This window comes from Drosophila ficusphila, unplaced genomic scaffold (assembly GCF_018152265.1).
Source record: "Drosophila ficusphila isolate 14025-0441.05 unplaced genomic scaffold, ASM1815226v1 contig_106, whole genome shotgun sequence".
In the NCBI taxonomy this organism is placed as follows: Eukaryota; Metazoa; Arthropoda; class Insecta; order Diptera; family Drosophilidae; genus Drosophila; species Drosophila ficusphila.
In genome coordinates this window covers 9,955,062-9,972,284 of record NW_025063993.1, presented here as the reverse complement: position 1 = coordinate 9,972,284, position 17,223 = coordinate 9,955,062, and the positions used below count along the sequence as shown (strand labels likewise).

The 17,223-nt window shown below is 40.9% G+C and overlaps 2 protein-coding genes across 6 annotated transcripts; one reads left to right on the top strand and one right to left on the bottom strand.

Moving 5' to 3' along the window:
* Positions 1–17: 17 nt before the first annotated feature.
* LOC108096301 (eukaryotic translation initiation factor 4E1) lies at positions 18–1,177 on the top strand. 2 transcript variants are annotated; one of them, XM_017197780.2, is made up of 4 exons: positions 18–115; positions 206–582; positions 638–825; positions 880–1,177. In XM_017197780.2, the coding sequence occupies exons 2-4, from the start codon at positions 221–223 to the stop codon at positions 1,038–1,040; spliced, it is 711 nt and encodes a 236-aa protein (XP_017053269.1). In that variant the 5' UTR covers positions 18–115; positions 206–220; the 3' UTR covers positions 1,041–1,177. The 2 variants fall into 2 exon arrangements, with proteins under 2 accessions (XP_017053269.1, XP_017053270.1); XM_017197781.2 differs by having other exon boundaries at positions 47–582.
* Positions 1,178–1,249: 72 nt separating this feature from the next.
* On the bottom strand, positions 1,250–16,990 carry LOC108096298 (protein ECT2). Of its 4 annotated transcripts, XM_017197774.1 has the most exons (12): positions 16,521–16,990; positions 12,434–12,647; positions 7,323–7,458; positions 7,134–7,240; positions 6,746–6,995; positions 5,201–6,577; positions 3,890–4,021; positions 3,469–3,819; positions 2,465–3,406; positions 2,270–2,380; positions 2,057–2,206; positions 1,250–1,994 (listed from the first exon to the last, which is right to left on the bottom strand). In XM_017197774.1, exons 1-12 carry the CDS (start codon positions 16,549–16,551, stop codon positions 1,866–1,868), a joined length of 3,930 nt encoding a protein of 1,309 aa, XP_017053263.1. In that variant the 5' UTR covers positions 16,552–16,990; the 3' UTR covers positions 1,250–1,865. The 4 variants fall into 4 exon arrangements, with proteins under 4 accessions (XP_017053263.1, XP_017053265.1, XP_017053264.1 ...); XM_017197776.2 differs by lacking the exon at positions 5,201–6,577; XM_017197775.2 differs by lacking the exons at positions 12,434–12,647; positions 16,521–16,990 and adding an exon at positions 8,388–8,763.
* Positions 16,991–17,223: the final 233 nt, after the last annotated feature.

Sequence of the window (17,223 nt, the reverse complement as noted above, 5' to 3'; positions counted from 1 at the left end):
CCTAGTAGTCTGTTTATTAAACATCAAATAAAAGGCTGCCATTGTTTGATTTCTCTCTTTTCGATAAGTTTCGTTTAGGTCCTGGAAAAATGTGCTAAAGTATTTTTGGTTATCCGTAAGCAAGTCCCACTCGAATCGCTACTAAATTCGTCGAGACCACAACCGTTGAGGTCAACATATAAATTAAAGTTCTCTATTTGTAAAGGAAAAAACCACTTCGATGGCCAGTGCACAGTTGCAGAGTTTCGAATCGGATGTTTTTGAAGGGCAGTCCAGGGACTTTAAGGATCAGCAGGCAGCCATTCTGCAGGATCACCAGGAGCAGGAAAATTTCGCACAAGAAGGCAACAGTGGGGAACTAATTGATGAAGGGCTGTACGAAGTGGAGTACAAGCATCCATTGGAGCATGTGTGGACTTTGTGGTATTTGGAGAACGATCGCTCCAAGCACTGGAAGGACATGCTGAACGAGATCACCCAGATCGATAGTGTGGAGACCTTCTGGAGCTTGTACTATACCATCAAGACGCCATCGGAGCTGAAGATCGGATGCGACTACTACATGTTCAAGAAGGGCATTAAGTAGGATGAGATTTACAATCATTGAACTGACTAATAGTTATCCTTTATCTATAAGACCCATGTGGGAGGACGAGGCCAACATCAAGGGAGGCCGCTGGCTGGTCAATGTGGGCAAAAGTGCCAAGTTGGAACTGGACCGGATTTGGCTGGACATCCTCCTCATGATGGTTGGGCAATCCTTTGACCACTCTGATGAAATCTGCGGCGCTGTGATCAACATTCGCGCCAAGAGCAACAAGATTTGTGAGCTCCTTAAATGCTATTTAAGCCTAAATTAATGAAATACCTTTCTTGCAGCTGTTTGGACTGCCAATGGCAACAACGAGTCGGCCATTCTCGAGATTGGCCAAAAGCTGAAGATGCTCCTGCATTTGCAGTCTCATAATCTGCAGTACCAACTCCATTCTGATGCAATGTGCAAAATCAATTCGGGCGTCAAATCGGTTTACACTCTCTAAATACGAGTGAAAAGGTCCTCTTCGTTATTTTATTTCTATTTTTATACAGCAGATTCGTAGAGTGTGGAAGATGAGATTGGCTTAGCGTTCGCCTAAACCAAATTGTTCGATAAATTAAATTGAAGATCTAAACAAAATTGATTTTTGGCTTCGGTTTTTTTTGAAATGTTGCCTACTTCGGCGCCTTGCTTTTAAAAATAAACAGTGCGTTGGTTTTAAAATAGTTTTCTTTAATCAGTGTTCACATATATTTACTTAAACATCATCATGCTTCGAATGCATTACCACTTAGGGTCGTAATAGCCTACTCAAGCAAAATCGTTGAGTTTTAATCAATATAGTAAGATAGGTTTTTAAAAATTTACTCAGTAAACATTCACAGCTTGTTGCGGTGTGGCGATCATCCGACCGAAACCCATTTCGAATCGATCGTTCGGTGCGTGCGTGAATGCGGTCTCTAGTCACTGCAAATGAGTTGTAGTTGGTTACATTTAGCGACGCGACACAATTATTCGGGCACGGTAGTACACATATGGAGAACTATTTACAAGTTTATCTTGGTCAATCGACAGCTCGGGCGAACGCTTCAACATCCGCGAGCTCCACATCGACAGTTGCAACTTAGAAATACATTTTACAATCTAAACAATATTGGACGCGTGATAATTTGTTTCTGGTTGTTTTTGTGAGATTACGAATTCGAAGGTTGCATCTTCAGCACATGGACATGGGACACCCATTTTCCAAGCGGGTCGTCTCTCTCAAAAGAGACTTCAAAAATGGAATACACAAATTGACTGCGGAATCGGAGACGGCAGGCAGGCACTAAATGCGGCCCACAACGGCCTTGTTTTTCCGCGTCGGTTGCACGGAGAGCGGCGGCACCACCAGCATCTCGGATTGCGTTGAAGGCGAACTGCTACGCATACTGGCACAGTCCTCATCATCTACCTCCTATAACAAAATCACAACATATTAGTCATTGATCGTTTTAGAAGTTCTCTTCTTTAACACACATTTATATTCGTGCAGCTGGCCAAACGCATTTGGGCCAATTGAGAGGCGGGCGTCAAGGAGTTCGTGCTCCCAAAAGGCGACGTCATCATGGTGGAAACGGCACGTTTCAGCTTGTTGGGCGTCTTATTAAAAGAGAAGGCACGACCCACCTAAAAAGAATACAAAATATTTAAATTATAAATTCGAGCTTTAATTGCAGTTTGAGGACTTACCTTGAGTCGCGTCTTGGCCGCCAGTTTAAAGGCCTTGCTCAGCGTGCTGACATTCACATCGCTTATGTCCACCTCCAATTCCTGGGAGGTACGACAAATCAAGAGTTTGTCCTGAAATATAAAAACACGAATATAAATTTAAGAATTCAAGGATGGTTTTTAGAGTTACATCAAACTTTAATATCGTTTACTTACCGCATCTGTTCTGCATGTGTGTGCTGCAATCTCATTGCACAACTTTTTAACATAGACCGACTTATCCGTCTCCTCGTCGCTGATGGTAAAGGTGTACAGCTTCTCCTTGTCGCCACGCAAAAGCAAACCAAAAGCCCTCGGACTATCCGAAATGTCAATCACCAGCCGAATCGTATTCAACGATATCAGCTTGAGATGCTTATGCGTCTTGGCCGTGCTCGGCGACTTGGCGGTATTGAATCCTCGTGAACGCCGCTTGCATATCTCAATGGAATCGGAGAAGAGGTACAGGACCAGGTTATCACCACGACCACTCAGCGAGTCGGAGAGCTCGTTCACCTCGCATTTCAGGATGAAGCTGCGATTGGAACTCACTAAATGCGCCGGACAACCTTCAATATCGTTGAATATATCGAAGATGGCCATGCGCGACTCAGTGCGTCGTTTGTCCTCGTTGATGTGCAGCGTGACCTGTTTGATGGCCTTCAGTGCCTCCTCCAATCGCCCGTGATCCGCATTACTGCTGCCGGTGTGCTTCAGAATGTCATTCAACAGCAGACTGATGCTGGGCAATCGCTGCACCGGTCGGATCATCAGATCTTGCAGACCTTGGCGGCCGCACTCCGGTTTCGTCTGGTTGATCTTGAGGAAGGCGTGGAAGCGCGGATACTCCCGATCGCAATACTGCAGTTGCTCCTTCATCTGCTCGAAGAAGTTGACGTACGGCGGATAGGCCTTAATCAGATCGTCCCGATGTTGGATGATAATGTCGCCAATCAGACAATCCTCCCGCCAATTGGCATGCAACTTGCGCAGGTGCTCCAGCATGCTCTGGTGCACCTCGTGGATGGGCAGAAAGTTGCCGAAAATTGTTTTGATCTCGGACTTGTTGAGCAGCGGATCATTGGTCTCAGCCAGTTCCTCCAGTTTGTTTTTGAAGAGCTGCAAAAAAAGAATTTATTTAGTATGTATTTATGTATGTATAATTCTTATTTCCAACATACATTCAATATGGTATCCAATATGCCCACATAGTTGGACTCTGTGGTGTAGAAGTCCATAAAGTGGTTGAAACGCATCGATTTCTTGGCTGGCGTGGATTCGCTTGCCTCCGGTTCGGCATGCAGCAGCTTATCCGCCTCCAGCTTATCAGGACTGGTGGTGCAATCGAAGAAACTATTCGAGACGGACAGCAAACCGGCATCGGAGACGGAGGAGCGTCGCTTCCCAGAGCCCAGAGGTGTGCCTTCCAGTTGAATGCGGTGCGATAAACGCTTGCGTTTCCGCTTGTTAAAGCTAATGGGTAACGAATCCCGACGATCTGTATTGGGTGTATTCGTGATGCTGTCCAAATACTAGAGAGAGTGCAGAAGGTAATTAACTTTTAGTTTGAGCAGGAAAGGCATTCAAGAGTGAGCCACTTACGTCGCCAAACAGATAGTCCATCTCGTTGGCATAGCCATTCTGTATGGTATACCAGAACCAGTCTGATTTCAGGATGTGCGTGTGATTATTCTTTGGCTCCGGCTTCGTCAAAGTCGTGTGCTCGTCAACCACCTGAACAACGGCAATAAATCAAGACGATTAATTCCGGTGATCCACCGTTTAGTATTGCGGAATGTGCGCTGTATTGCAAAAAAATGTTTTGTTTGCTGCCTAATTTAAATTATACGAAACGCAGGCAATCAAGCGTCTATATAGGTGGTATATAGAGAGATATATAGCTCGGCACAGCAGCAGCAAGCACAATAAATTTTGAACACATTCATCAAATGCAAAAAGGCCAAACAAAACATTTTTAGTGCACATTTTTGGCAGCACTTTGAAGCGGCAAAAAAGATCTTGGCGAACGAAACGAGGCAAAAGTGTGAAGCTACGGAACAAAAATGCAAATGGCTTTGCCCGGAGAACGAGTAACATTTGTGTAAATATTTGTTAGTCCATCGAAAAAATAATTCACCTAAATGCGAAGAAATCGCTCGTGCTAGACGACTAAAGACTTGCTCGATTCTATTCTTCTCTCCATTTATTTGTTTCAACTTATTTAACTACTTTGTTTTTTTTTCTATTTGGCATTTTTAACATTTATTCAAGCTGAACGAAAGTCTATAACCGACGTGTGGGGTGTGTGTTGCAAATAAATGTTATTCCAATATTTATTGTGCTGCTTTGTTTGGTTGTGTATGTTTTTTTTTTGTGCGCTGGCCAGAAAAAATAGTGAGTAGACCATAGAAACCAAAGTTATTTACAGAAGAAATTCCAGACACCGAACCAAATTAGATGTTATATGAGTTGTGACTTAAGCTACGGCATAACCATTAAATAACAATTAACAAAACATTTGGAACTTGGGATGAACGGAGGAGCTGGATGATGGATGTCGGGGGATTGAGGAAAATCGCGTCGTACAGCAACTGAAATAATGTTAAAAATGCTCGAACAAAGTTGGTAAAACACAATGACAAATTGGAAGAGAGATGAACCACATTTTAAAATTTTCTTTTAAGAATTATTGCTAGAAAAACAAACATGTAAAAATTGGACACAAAAACCTAAAAACAAATCTGAAATTGAAAATATTTAGTGGTAGGAGTTAAATAAGAGTAATAATTTTGGTGAAACCTTCTAAAAAGTAGATTTTTTAGGGATTCGAACTTCAGATTCTTTGCCGTTTCAAAGCCTGTCTTTTAAATATAAAATTTCTTTAAAGAAAACGCCAATGAATTTGAGATGTACCATTTGCATGGGTTCTTCTATGGGGCCGGGGCTTTGACGCCTCGCTGTCGACTCTTCGGGAGACTTAATTACGTGCACCGATCTATGTACAGCGATCGAAGTCGATAATATGGGAGATGACGATGATGATGATGGTGGCATGGCGGGCGTGACGGCAGCAGCACAGAAAGCAAATGTGTGGGTGGAGGTATCGTTGACATCCAGGGAGGCGGTGGGATTGGGATTCGGGTTGGGATTCAGGGTGGGTGTGGACGGGGTGGTGAGGGTCAAAGAGGAAACAACACCGGAGACGGGACCGAAGAGTCGCTTGGCTGTTTTGGGAGTGGCTGTGGATCTGAGCTTGGGTGCTTTGGGGGTCTTGAAACCGCTATCGAGGATGGTGGAACACTCCGGCGTGCCATCGACACCCTTGTCCGTCCTTCGACTGCTGCTCCTCGTTATCCGGCCGCAAAAGCTGCGCAGCTTTTCCTTCACTGGCTTTCTGATCGATTCATTGAGGGTTAAATTTATGGAGGAGGCCACGGAACAAATGGAGTTATCGGCTGCCTCGCTGCCAATGAAACTCGAGGCATCTGCCACTGAGCTTCTCCGCGGTCTTAGCGTCTTCATCAGTGGTTCGGCCACAAAGCTAACGGACCGACGAAGAGTCCTCGAAATGGATCCGGTTCGTATGAGTTTGGGTTTTTTGGTGCTCGTTGGCAGGGCAAAGGAATCCACCGACATCAGGGACACATTGTCGAAACTATCCCTCTTGCGCTTCAGATCATTTTCAGAAGCTGGCAGATCATCTGTCTCCAGATCACACTCGTCAATAGCTTTTAGTATAGGGGAAATATTCTGGGTGGTACTTTCGAAATCCAAAACAATTCCATCCATTTCGGGTGAACTGAGTGGCGTGGCCGCTTTTAAACTAGTTCGTATTTTGCTGGTCTTTGGCGTGCTGGCCTGGACATCATCGTCGTCCTCCTGCTTCGTTTGCTCCTCCCCTTCAACTTTTGGCTTTTGCTCCTCGTCCAAATCTTCTTCATCCGATTCGGGTAACTGATCATCTCCTGGATTTCTCATATCCGCAAACTCGACAAAGAGCCGTTCGTCAAAGTGTATGTCATCCTCGTCATCAATGGCCTGATTTTCTTTCTGCTCCTGCTCTATGTCGATATCCAAAGACATTCCCTTATCGGTTTCTGTTTCGGATTGATCCTCCTTTTTGATTTCAGCCCGCTCAAGATCCTCAGCCCGCTGCTGCTCCTCCCCCTCCGCCTGTGACCCAGCAGAGCTACCTGGGATTTGGGATTCGGTTGGGTTAGTTTGGGTGCTTGGGTTAGTATCTGTGCTATTGCTAGTGCTTGTAAATACTGCGCCCGTATTGGGCATCACCTGGAAGACACACGGATTAGGTTTTGTGGGTAAAATAAATTAGCCGCTCGAAACAGCTAACAAGCATGTAAAAACAAAAATCCAAAAAGACAAGCATGCAAACTACAAAACTCAAAACTACCCAAAAGCTTGCATCCTAGCATTTAGAAATAAAAGTAAAAGACTCACGACATGCGAGCACTCCGGATCCTCGAGTTCGGCACAGACGCCTCCATTCTCTAAAAGTACGTCCACCATGTGCTGATGCTCCTCCGCGGGGAATCCAAAGAAGCAAATCTTCTGGCCCTCGAAGGCCTTCAGCCGATGCGTCTTGGTGAAGAGCTCCTGCGTGGCGTCAAACTCCAGCGAATTGCGCTCCGACCAGGCGGCAAACACCCAAGCAGGACGAACCACGGTCAAACGGAAAGTTTTGGCGTACCTGGAAAAAGAAAAGAGGTTGTTTATTTTAGGAGATGATTCCTGGTTTGCTGAAAAACCTTTTGTATACCAACTATATATTTAGAAATTCAATTATTCATTGGTTTACATTGGTTTTTTTTCAGATTGTAGAACTCACTGGTACTTTTCGCCGCCACTGTGATTGCAAATCAAATGCGTTGTCTTCGTGTTCAGGTCCTTCTTGATGCAGCCGCCCATCGAGTGAATGAGATTAACCAGCTTGGTCTGTGAAATTAATAAATTTTTCAATTAACAATTCGCTATCAAATTTGAAGACTCTTAACCAGAGGCAGAGGCTACTACTCACCAGCTCATCCTTTTTGCGTATGCCGGTGAAGCAAGTGACCACGCCGCGCATCGCGTAGTTGTAAATGGGCCGCGAGTTCTGGCCCAGTGTCTGTTTCATCTCGGCCGCGTACTTCAAAGCCGGCGGTCCAAGAATACTGCAAGCGATATAAAGGGAGAGGCAATTAAATATTTATGTGGCACACTTTTGAGTTATGCAAGGCAATCTGGCTTTTATGCCCCAATTGACCTTGGCAGTTGCAGTTGCACTTGCCGCTGCCATAATTCATTTCGAATCGGTTGGCTATCGGTATCGGTATCTTTAGCTTTGCCCGATATCATTCGGAATACAACTGATTGCGAGCACTCGGCGCGTTACGCTTTATTGAACTTTGACTGAAGAATCATCTGATATGACTAAGGGCGCTTTTGTTTATCATACCGGACATCGACAGCTGTTGGACAGGCAGCCCATCCTCAAGCTCAACCCATTCCCTGCCAGCCCATCCGCACAATCCCAACTGGCAAAAGCCGGAAGTTTTTATAAACAAATCAATCGAGCGGAAGCTGACATCTCGAGCATTGTTTGCCACATTTTGAATGCATTTTGTGGGCGTAGAGGGATGTATTTATGATACTCAAAATGTGAACATTTATTTATGTGGCTCATCAGGCGCAATTATAATTAAGGCCGAGGGGGATTGAAAACAAATTTGCGGGGCGTTGAGTAATGCTCTTGAATTGGGGAATATTTATGAATGATTCTTTAGGAATTTTCAGGGGTGGACACACATAAATCTCAACTCTCTTGTGGATTTATATATTTAAATAGAATTTTAATCTTGGAAACGAAGCATTCTATTAATAGAAGTAAATGGGTTTAATATGTTTTATTAAGTAGCTATTTATTTGCAAATTCCAGAGGGACTTATGACCACATAAAATTCAAGATAAATTTGGCTTTCATTTTTGAATCTATTATACTGGTTCTTTTGATAAGCAAGGATTATCAGCTAATTTAATTATCAGTACGCCTATATAATTTCTTTTCTTTTTTTTATAACCATTTCATAAGCACCAAACTCACAGTTTCCATCTTCCTTTGGCAGTTTTCTCCCCTGGTTCCATATTTTCACTTGATCTTTCACTTTCTTAGACTTTTCTCAGGTTGACTTCCTGTTGATTTCTGTTGTTTGTTCACTTTCACTTCTTCTGTCTCATTGAGTCTACACTATCATATCATTTTACATGTGCATTTGCACCACATTTCACCCACATTTCGGGCTGTTAGGTTCAGTTAACCTTACCAACAAAGGAAGATTTCCATATGCACAAATATTTGTCGCGTTCAAACGGAACGATTTTTGTGTGATTCAGAGTACCAGAATATGAATAAGTTGAGACATATAGCCGGAGGAACCGAGCGACAAGAATTTATGATTCTATCCGGACAACTAAACAAACACAACTGCCAGCCTCGTCGCTTGTGAAAATTATTGAATAAACGATGAGGCGGCAGCGAGCGAGAATGGAAAATGGAAATAGAAAATGCCTGACATGCCAGGCGGTCCACCCGCTCGGCTCCTTCTCCTCCTCCGTTCCTAGATTTTCCCCACTTTTCTGCTTGTTCTCTCCTCATCACTTAATGTGGCACATAAGTGGCAAATGCTATACAAGCGTGATATTTTCCTATAAGAAGTGCAAACATCTCTCGCAAATGGAGAATGTAAGATTCACAGAGAACATTTTTGGGTTTTTCTAAAAGAGAAGATCAGAATCTAATACTAAAAAATTCCTATTAAAATGTTTTTTTTTTAATACATTTTTACCAATTTGTCTGCTTTTCTTTTTAATTGGGTTATTCATTAGATTTTGCTATCTATTAGAATATTTTTCTGTGTAGAAACGATTGCGAGAGGGTGACAGTAAACAAAGAAATGAAACGGAGGCAGGTGAAATGCAAAGAGAGTTGAGCCAAACCAATATTTAAGCAGCAGCGAGAAAAGAAATGGAATTCCGATGAACAATTAAATATTTCTCGATGGGATGGATGCAAGGAAAACCCAGGAAAATTGTGCTGCTTAGTCAAAGCATAAAAATGCGACGCGCGTGCTTGACAACAATAAATGAGTTGATCGGTTTGGAGTGGATCGGGGGAATCTGGGGATCTGGGGGTTTCGACCTCGACAATGGATTATCTCTGCCATCTCTAGAAACTCGCGATTCTTTCTGTAAAGTGCGCCGATCTTTGACTGAACACGGGGCACTCGAACTTTGCGAGGGTCAGAACTATAGAACAGTCAATGACATGTCGTTCGCGGTCTCCTTTCCGTTCTGCCTCAATTAAATTGCCATATCAAAACTTATAAATTATATACTCCCCGCAGATATACAATAAATATTTAAATATATATATAAGCAGCGTAGCAGCACACATCTTATAAATGGCTCAATATAAACGCATAAATTCTCTTTTCTTTTTTTTTTTTGCGATTTGTTATATTTTTTTTATGGCAAAGAATTTCCGTTTTTTCCCAAACGCTTCTTTCGACACTTTCGACTTTATTTGACATCGCTCGTTCTGAATATACACGAATTCTTGTAGAATCTTGGCGCCAACAGATTGTCGCAATGCCACCTCCTCAATTTGATTCAGAGGAAACTTGGCCAATGGCAATAGAGAGTTTGGCTTCCCCAGAGAAGAAGTCCCCATGAAATTCACGCAAAAAGATATGTGAAACAAATAAAAACAAAACCGATTCATTATCAATTTCTGTGGAATAAATACTATTTGAAATTGTCATCGTTTCGTTTGTTTACACTGTTGAATTGCTTTAAATCGTCAGTTCGCTACGTCCCCAAAATAGGCAATGAAATGCTTTGAGACTTCCCCCATTATGTGAATGGATCATTCCTATGAATCAGAGAATATATATTCACACAACGATTAACAAGCTCTTTGTGGCATCACTTTTGGCGAGGTTAAGTAGCCGTTAAAGTGCCTTCGGTCATTCTTTCCACTTATCTGGGATTTCTGGGAATATCTCATTGAAATTTCTTCGGTTTCCCATTAAGTTTTGTGTACTTTTAATCAAAACAGCCTTTGTGCACTATAAGGTTGATTTTTTAACATTAATTAAAAATTTGATATAGTATATCAACTTGTAACTTGAATTTCTTTATAATATTTTTTTATTTTTTATTAACTGAAAGCAAATCTTGTGTTAGTTTATTATTCTTACGTTTTTAAAATTTGAAACCATCTATATTTTTGAAGATCAAAGTGTATTATCAGCCTACCATTAAACTAAAAATAATTTAATTTGCTGAATTACCTAAGAAGAACTCCGTCAAAACAAAGAAAATCTTTTGACATGTTATATAAATTTTAACGATCAAATTAAACACACCTTTCGTAAACAGTCACGATTTATTAATATCAGTTGACAAAAACAAACTAGAAAAGTGCATATTTATTTAAAAAATAAACAGATCAGGCTGCAAATAAACTTTTTACGTAGTTTATCTAATTGGGTAAACAAATTCCGAATTTAATTCCAGTTTATGTTTTTCTATAAGCGAGTACCAATTAAATGTATAGACAAAAAGACTACATTAAAAAATGTGAAACATGAAATATAATTAGCCCAGAGGAAAAACAACTTATGCGCACCTCAGCTTTGTTTTATTTTCCGCTCATTTAGCGAACAGGAAAAAGTGGTGAAAAACAAATACAAATTGCAATAACAAAACAAACCGAAACATGAATGAAAATCTATGAAATAAATAATAAATTTTAATGGGGGGAGAACAAGCTTCTTTTTGGTTCTTTTTTGCGTATTCGGTTGGGCCATTCCTTATAAGCAAAGCGTGTTGGTAAAACATGAAACGGAAAGCAGACGCCCACCCGCCCCCTTAAGTCATAACAACTTAAACGCAATTGGTGACCTCCAAAAAAGCTCGTAAATAAATGCTAACCAAAGTATGGCAAAATTATGGTTAATCATTAATGAGACAGGGCAGAGGTTGGTCCCCAAAACAAAACAAAAAAAAAAAAAAAAAAATTGGGGAAGAGTTTGGGGGTGGGATCAAAAGCGTGCATGTTATTTGAGGCTATTACTGCGCAGCAGGCAAATTAATCAAGCGTGCAAAAAATAAAGAACAGAACCAAACAGAACCAGACCGAACACATATAGAGCAGAAGAGCAAACATTTGCCCAAGTTTCAAATTTGACAACAATTTGTAGCAAGCGAAAAATTATTGCCAGCTGATTTCGACAAGCCGATGTTGGATATACACTTAAATTATATCTCTAAGTTTTCTTTTAAGTTACAATAGTTAAATGCTAAATCATTGATAAATTTTCGTAACTTAAAAGATAGTTCTTGGTAATAATCTAAACATTTTAACACTTTAAAAAGCCAACAAACTTCTGTTTATATAAACCTAATAAAACAGGTGCAGTTTCCCGTTCTTCCTCGAATATGCATTTAAACCAAAATCTCTAATAAATGTTTATGTTTACTTCAGAAAACAATTGAAACGTTTTCCTTATTTCTGCTGAACTAAAAATTAAATTATCACAAGGATTTTATTGGATTTGAATTTTGAACATTGAAGAAGAGTAGTTGCCCATCTAGAAAATGCAATTGCGCATTCGTAAACAAAGGCTAATAAAAATGTTTGGGAGTAATACCCTGCAGTGTTTATTTATTTCTAAACATTAAAGTATGACGGGCACCCAAAAGAAAGGGTATACAATCGGAAGGAAGGGGACAGAGGGGCGGTGGACTGCCAGATATATCTGGCACATGGCTGACGCTGTCAATCTAGAATCGGTGGCTAACGAATGGATCCAGAGGGGCAAATTGGAGAGGAGGTAGTATCCCCGTGCGTGTGTCTCGATTTCAAACTCAATTTGCTGCGGCTCAGCATGATGGAGGCGATGATAATGGCTCTTGACTGGGCTCCTCATAGCCAAAAAGTGGGTTGAGCAAAATGGAGGTGGAAGGGGGGGCGGACAGCTAGCCACATGTGACAGATTTGTGCCCACCCGTTTTGTCTAAATTAAGCTGCCTTCTTGTTCTTCGGCATTTGCTGAGTTATTATTAGTGCCCATGACTAGTACTCACCATTCCTTCTGCTTGTGTATCGCATCGAAGCTGGCACCCTCGAAGTCATCTAGGACGTAGAACGTCCGCCAGTCCGACTCCCCGATGATGTCCAGACCCGTTTCCGAAGTGACGATGGGCAGGCCAAAGGATTCGGCTGCCTGCAGCGTGTCCGCATCCTGGCCCACGTCTCCCACCAAACAGATTCGAGTGGGCAGCGTTGTAATGGACATCTCTGGTGGGCGAAACAAATGGGCAACACATTAGAAAATCAGATGCAGGCATTGTGTGCTCTTAAAACTCAGAAACTTTCGTTGTATAAGGTTAAGTGCATGTCAGTCACAAAGCAAGGCACTTCGAATCGAATAGAGGATTTCCTTTAATATCTTCAAAGTTAAAACTTTGAGAAAAACTGTTCATCATGACCCATTTATTATATTAAATACAAATAGCTATTAGCTAGAGTGAAAAATATTTTTTGGCAAAAGTAGATTGCAATACTTTTGTTATGGAATGTTTCCTAAAATAATAAATTAGCTAAGAAAATAAAAATTGAAGTGAGAGGATGCTCTTTAATTTTTCTATTCCTTGGGTACTCAAAACTCAACAGCCCATGCTCCTCCGACTCGCTTTTGTTTAGAGGAGACTGGAATGAAGATTTTGTTTGATTTATGGCTATTTTGTGGATTTGTTTGTTTATGCAATTGAGTGTGCGAGACTGGGAAAGAGATTGAAGGAAAACTGTGCAAAATAAAACAATGAAACGCGAAGAAACAGAGCACGGCGACTAACGAAAATAGAACCCCTTGAGGATATACAAATGGAGGATGGAGAATGGGGGTCTGGTCAGCAAAATCCCCAGCAATGCGCTGTCGATCATTAAGCAGCCAAAATGCGAGCTGTTGACATCAATTTTAATTGTGCCGATTTCTTAGCCGCCGAAAAAATGCGACCTTCGTTCTCATAGTTTTTGACACAAAACGAAAGTAGGATGCGAAATGAAAACAACGCAAAATACTAGGGCTACAAAATGTTTTCAAGTGCAAATCATTTACCCCCAATCGACATGGACACAACACATGGAAGAAGGCCGCAGACGGCGGCTTTGTTGCATTAATTTTATCCAGAATTGTGCAGCTGTAACCGATGCCAATTGCATCTATATATCTCTGTATGCCAGCACTTGTATCCGTATCTGTATCTGGCGAGACATTCGCCACTTGTGCAAATGAACAAAGTCCAGGAACTGCAGAAGAAGAACTGCAGTTCGTGTCGTATTCTCTTAATGACGTTACGGAATTTTCAAATAGATATTCCAGATATGCATTCCCAAAACAGGCGATAAACATTGCAATTTACCTAATGGAAATCGTTGGGATTTATGGACTAGTGAAATGTTTATAAGGTAGGAATATCTCAAGAATGTGATGTGTCTAATAAAAACTTTGATAGGGAATGTGCACCCCGGGAATTCAGATGTTATGGGAAATTTAGATGAGAATAAAGTCATAAAGTAGTGCCCACAACATTTAATTTGATGAGCTTCTTGTTTGAATTATGCACTTATTTTTCAGTGACAAATTCCTTAAAAAGAATTTTTTATATTTTTCTTTTTTTTCTGGAAAAGGTTTAATTTATTTTCTATCTAATTTTGTATATTTCTTGTCGATATATGGAACTTTAAATTGCAAATATTGTTAGAAATTGTTACTCATTTCTAGGAAATGAATTTCTAACAGTTTATAAATTATTTCCTAACATGACATTCGATTGTTTCCTCTGAAAGCGATATATTTGTTTTTGAAATTCATAGTATTTTGCCTGTTCGTGCACCTTTTTGGATTTCTGGATGATTCACGAAAGTCTGCACCCTACTTAAGTTTCCCTCTCGTTAAACCAATATTTTTATTCTTGCTCATGCGAATATTCAACCCCTAAAAAGAGTACCTGAGGGACTTATCTGGGACTCTCTAAATACCTGTAAAATCCTCGTACACCTGACACAGGGCAGCCTGTCGGAGCTTCGCCTGCTTGACTTCCTCGGCGGCGGCATATGTGAAATACGAGGCGGATTGTCGCTGAACCGTGACCACCTTGTTGCGCTTGTTTCCGAAGTGGTTACCAAAGTTGAACTGTACAAGCGGTAAGTGCAACATTTTGCACGAGGGTCCTCGAGGATCGGACTCTAAAACATAACTAACTGCTTGCAGGGCTCAGGGAACCCCTGAAATCGCATTTTGCATAGCCACAGGTGGTGGCTCAGGTTGAGAAGAAGGTAAGGCAAAGCGGTAAGCAAAATATCCGAATGTGGGAATTGTGCCGAAACTCACAGGTGGCGGCCACCATTTTGCGCTATTCGGGAATTTCCTTCCTTTCTGCCTAAGCAAAAATCCGCCGTTTTCTTCTATTCTGCTTTTCCTCGCTGGCTGTCTGCCAGAAACATGATGAATAACTAATTGAGTGGCATCTGAGAAACGAAAAGCCATCCAAAGAAGAGGTCTGTGTGGGTTTTTGGGCGATCAGCCTCCTTACACTGAGCAAAATTTCCTTTAAGAAACCCGAGACATTTTTGGTACTTCAAATGACTCAAATCAAAAATGAGGGCTTTGCCAATTTATTACAATTTTGTTGCCACAATCAACTTGAAAACAGTTTAAAATTAATTACAAAATGTTAATATTATAATATCGGTTTTTTTTTTAATTAATAATGTTTCGCTTGCATATATTTTCAATTTTATTGTGTATATTATAGGTTCAAAATCAACCAATCTGTAACATTTTGAGATGGCAATGAACTGATTTTTGCTTGTGTGGCAGACTTTGTCAAATGGCGCAGAGTCATCAAAGAAAAATCTTGTAATAAAATTACGCATCCCGCGGAAGCCTTGACGTAGGAGAATGCCGGATCCGAAGGTCTGCGCGGCATGTAAAATGCCATTAGCATTGAGGGACAGAAAACACGGGCTATATAGTCATAGTTATAGGCATGTGCGGCCTGTCAACATGTGTAAAAGGAATACGAGGTAAGCAACCAGGGGTAGGTAAATCACCCGGTAAAAACAAAAAAGGAAAAAGCAGAGAACAAGGATCGAGGATCCTGCGCAAGCATAAGGGAAGGACATCCTACCTGAGTAAAATATCAGAGCAGGCAGAGAGACATAGTTGTCTGGAAATGTTCGCAACTGTGGCTAAGATGTTTAAGCTAAACAACATCAAAGTCCTAGTTTCTTCATTAAAAGATCTAACCAAATTATAAACTTTTAATTGTTATATGCTCTATTTGCGCCCTGAATTCGGACACAAAACACATTTAATGATAATTTTATTTGTTTATTCCGCTGGAGGAAAAATTCTTTTCAGCCAACATATTTACACGTATTTTTTAAGGCATTAACCTTTTAATTGGATATGGAACTGTAGGGAATTTATTGGTTTTTCTGTTTTGCGCCTGGGCACGTGAAGGTTAAAACATGTGATATAAGATCAGTAAGTTAACACATTTTTTCAAGAATATTACTTGTTTTGAAGGATATATTTATCAAAACGTGCCAATTTTTAAAACCAGAATTTTTTTCCTTTTATACAACAGTTAATTTAAAAAAAACTGATGATCAATTATAGCTTTCCTTGCCTAAAAAGAGCTAAACTGACATCACTGATAACAGGAATTGGTGTTGTTGCCTGTCCTTTTTTTACTCTCACTACAGTTAGGGCGCCTTCGTTTTTGTTGTTATTGCCGGTACAGTGCCGACTAGGAGAGGTTCGGGGAAAAGAGAGAGGGAGAAAACAGCAGGCATTTTGCGTACACATTCTTTTTATGTGATAAATATTTTCTACACCGAAATAAATTCAGAAAATAAGATTAAAAAATCACCGACGCTATGCCGTTGCTTTTTTAGTCACACACACACGTATTAAACATGTACTTATAGTCATATTTATTTGCTGCCAGCGACATTTTTTATGAGGATCTTTTGGCCCCGTCTGTGGTGGTACCCCGCTCCACCCTTCGAAACCCCTTCATTTCAGCGACATTGAAAAATGAAATATTCGCGGGGTATTTGGACCTGCCACGCCCCCATGCCACCGCCCCACTTGGTACTCACCGCACTTTGATTGCTCTTCAATGGTCTCCATTTCGATGGATCTTGTTGTTTCTTAACGCGAATTATTCGTGGAACATACACAAAAACACACACACACTGGCGAAACGAACGCACAAGGAGACAAATAATTCGTTTGTACTCGATTCGTTTATTTATTTTGATTAACTCAAAGTTGTTTTCGTGCATTTAGCGAGCATTGTGTTTTTTATTCTTCTTAAATTCACTCAATTAAAAAGCGGCGCGCAAAAGGCTTCCTCACGCACACACACACGCACAGGCAGCAATGCCTTGAAGTTTTAGTTCGAACGGTTCCGCGTACCTTTTTGAATAGTCTAACTAGCAAAAGATAAACAATTTAGTGGCACTCAAGGCACGCGTCAACGGCTGGGGCGTCGGAATTATCTGGGCGTCAGAGTTAAAAAATCAAAATCCAACGGCCGCGCACGTCCGGTGCTATTTCGGTGTGACCGAGTTGCGAAAATACTTGCCTCTAAAATAAGCTTGCCAGAATACTTAAATTAATTGTTCCCTAAATATGCCGCCATTAACTTTTCGTCAACCTAGAAAAACATGGTATAAATCTTGGATGGGCCGCACTTGAAATGATTATTAATGTATTAAGAAAATAAATACAATGCAATCCTTCAGATATTAATTAAAACAAACTATTTTAAGGAATGTGGGCCATATACATTGCCCTATG

Bases quoted from the DNA above. Each gene is read 5' to 3' on its own strand.
- LOC108096298 (XM_017197774.1), bottom strand. From the start codon at position 16,551: ATGGAGACCATTGAAGAGCAATCAAAGTGCG. The intron at 12,648-16,520 runs GTGAGTACCAAG...TTCGCCCACCAG, and splicing joins TGAAGAGCAATCAAAGTGCG to AGATGTCCATTACAACGCTG. The intron at 4,022-5,200 runs GTACATCTCAAA...GCCGTTGTTCAG, and splicing joins TAGAAGAACCCATGCAAATG to GTGGTTGACGAGCACACGAC.
- LOC108096301 (XM_017197780.2), top strand. From the start codon at position 221: ATGGCCAGTGCACAGTTGCAGAGTTTCGAATCGGATGTTTTTGAAGGG. The intron at 583-637 runs GTAGGATGAGAT...TTTATCTATAAG, and splicing joins ATGTTCAAGAAGGGCATTAA to ACCCATGTGGGAGGACGAGG. The intron at 826-879 runs GTGAGCTCCTTA...CCTTTCTTGCAG, and splicing joins CGCCAAGAGCAACAAGATTT to CTGTTTGGACTGCCAATGGC.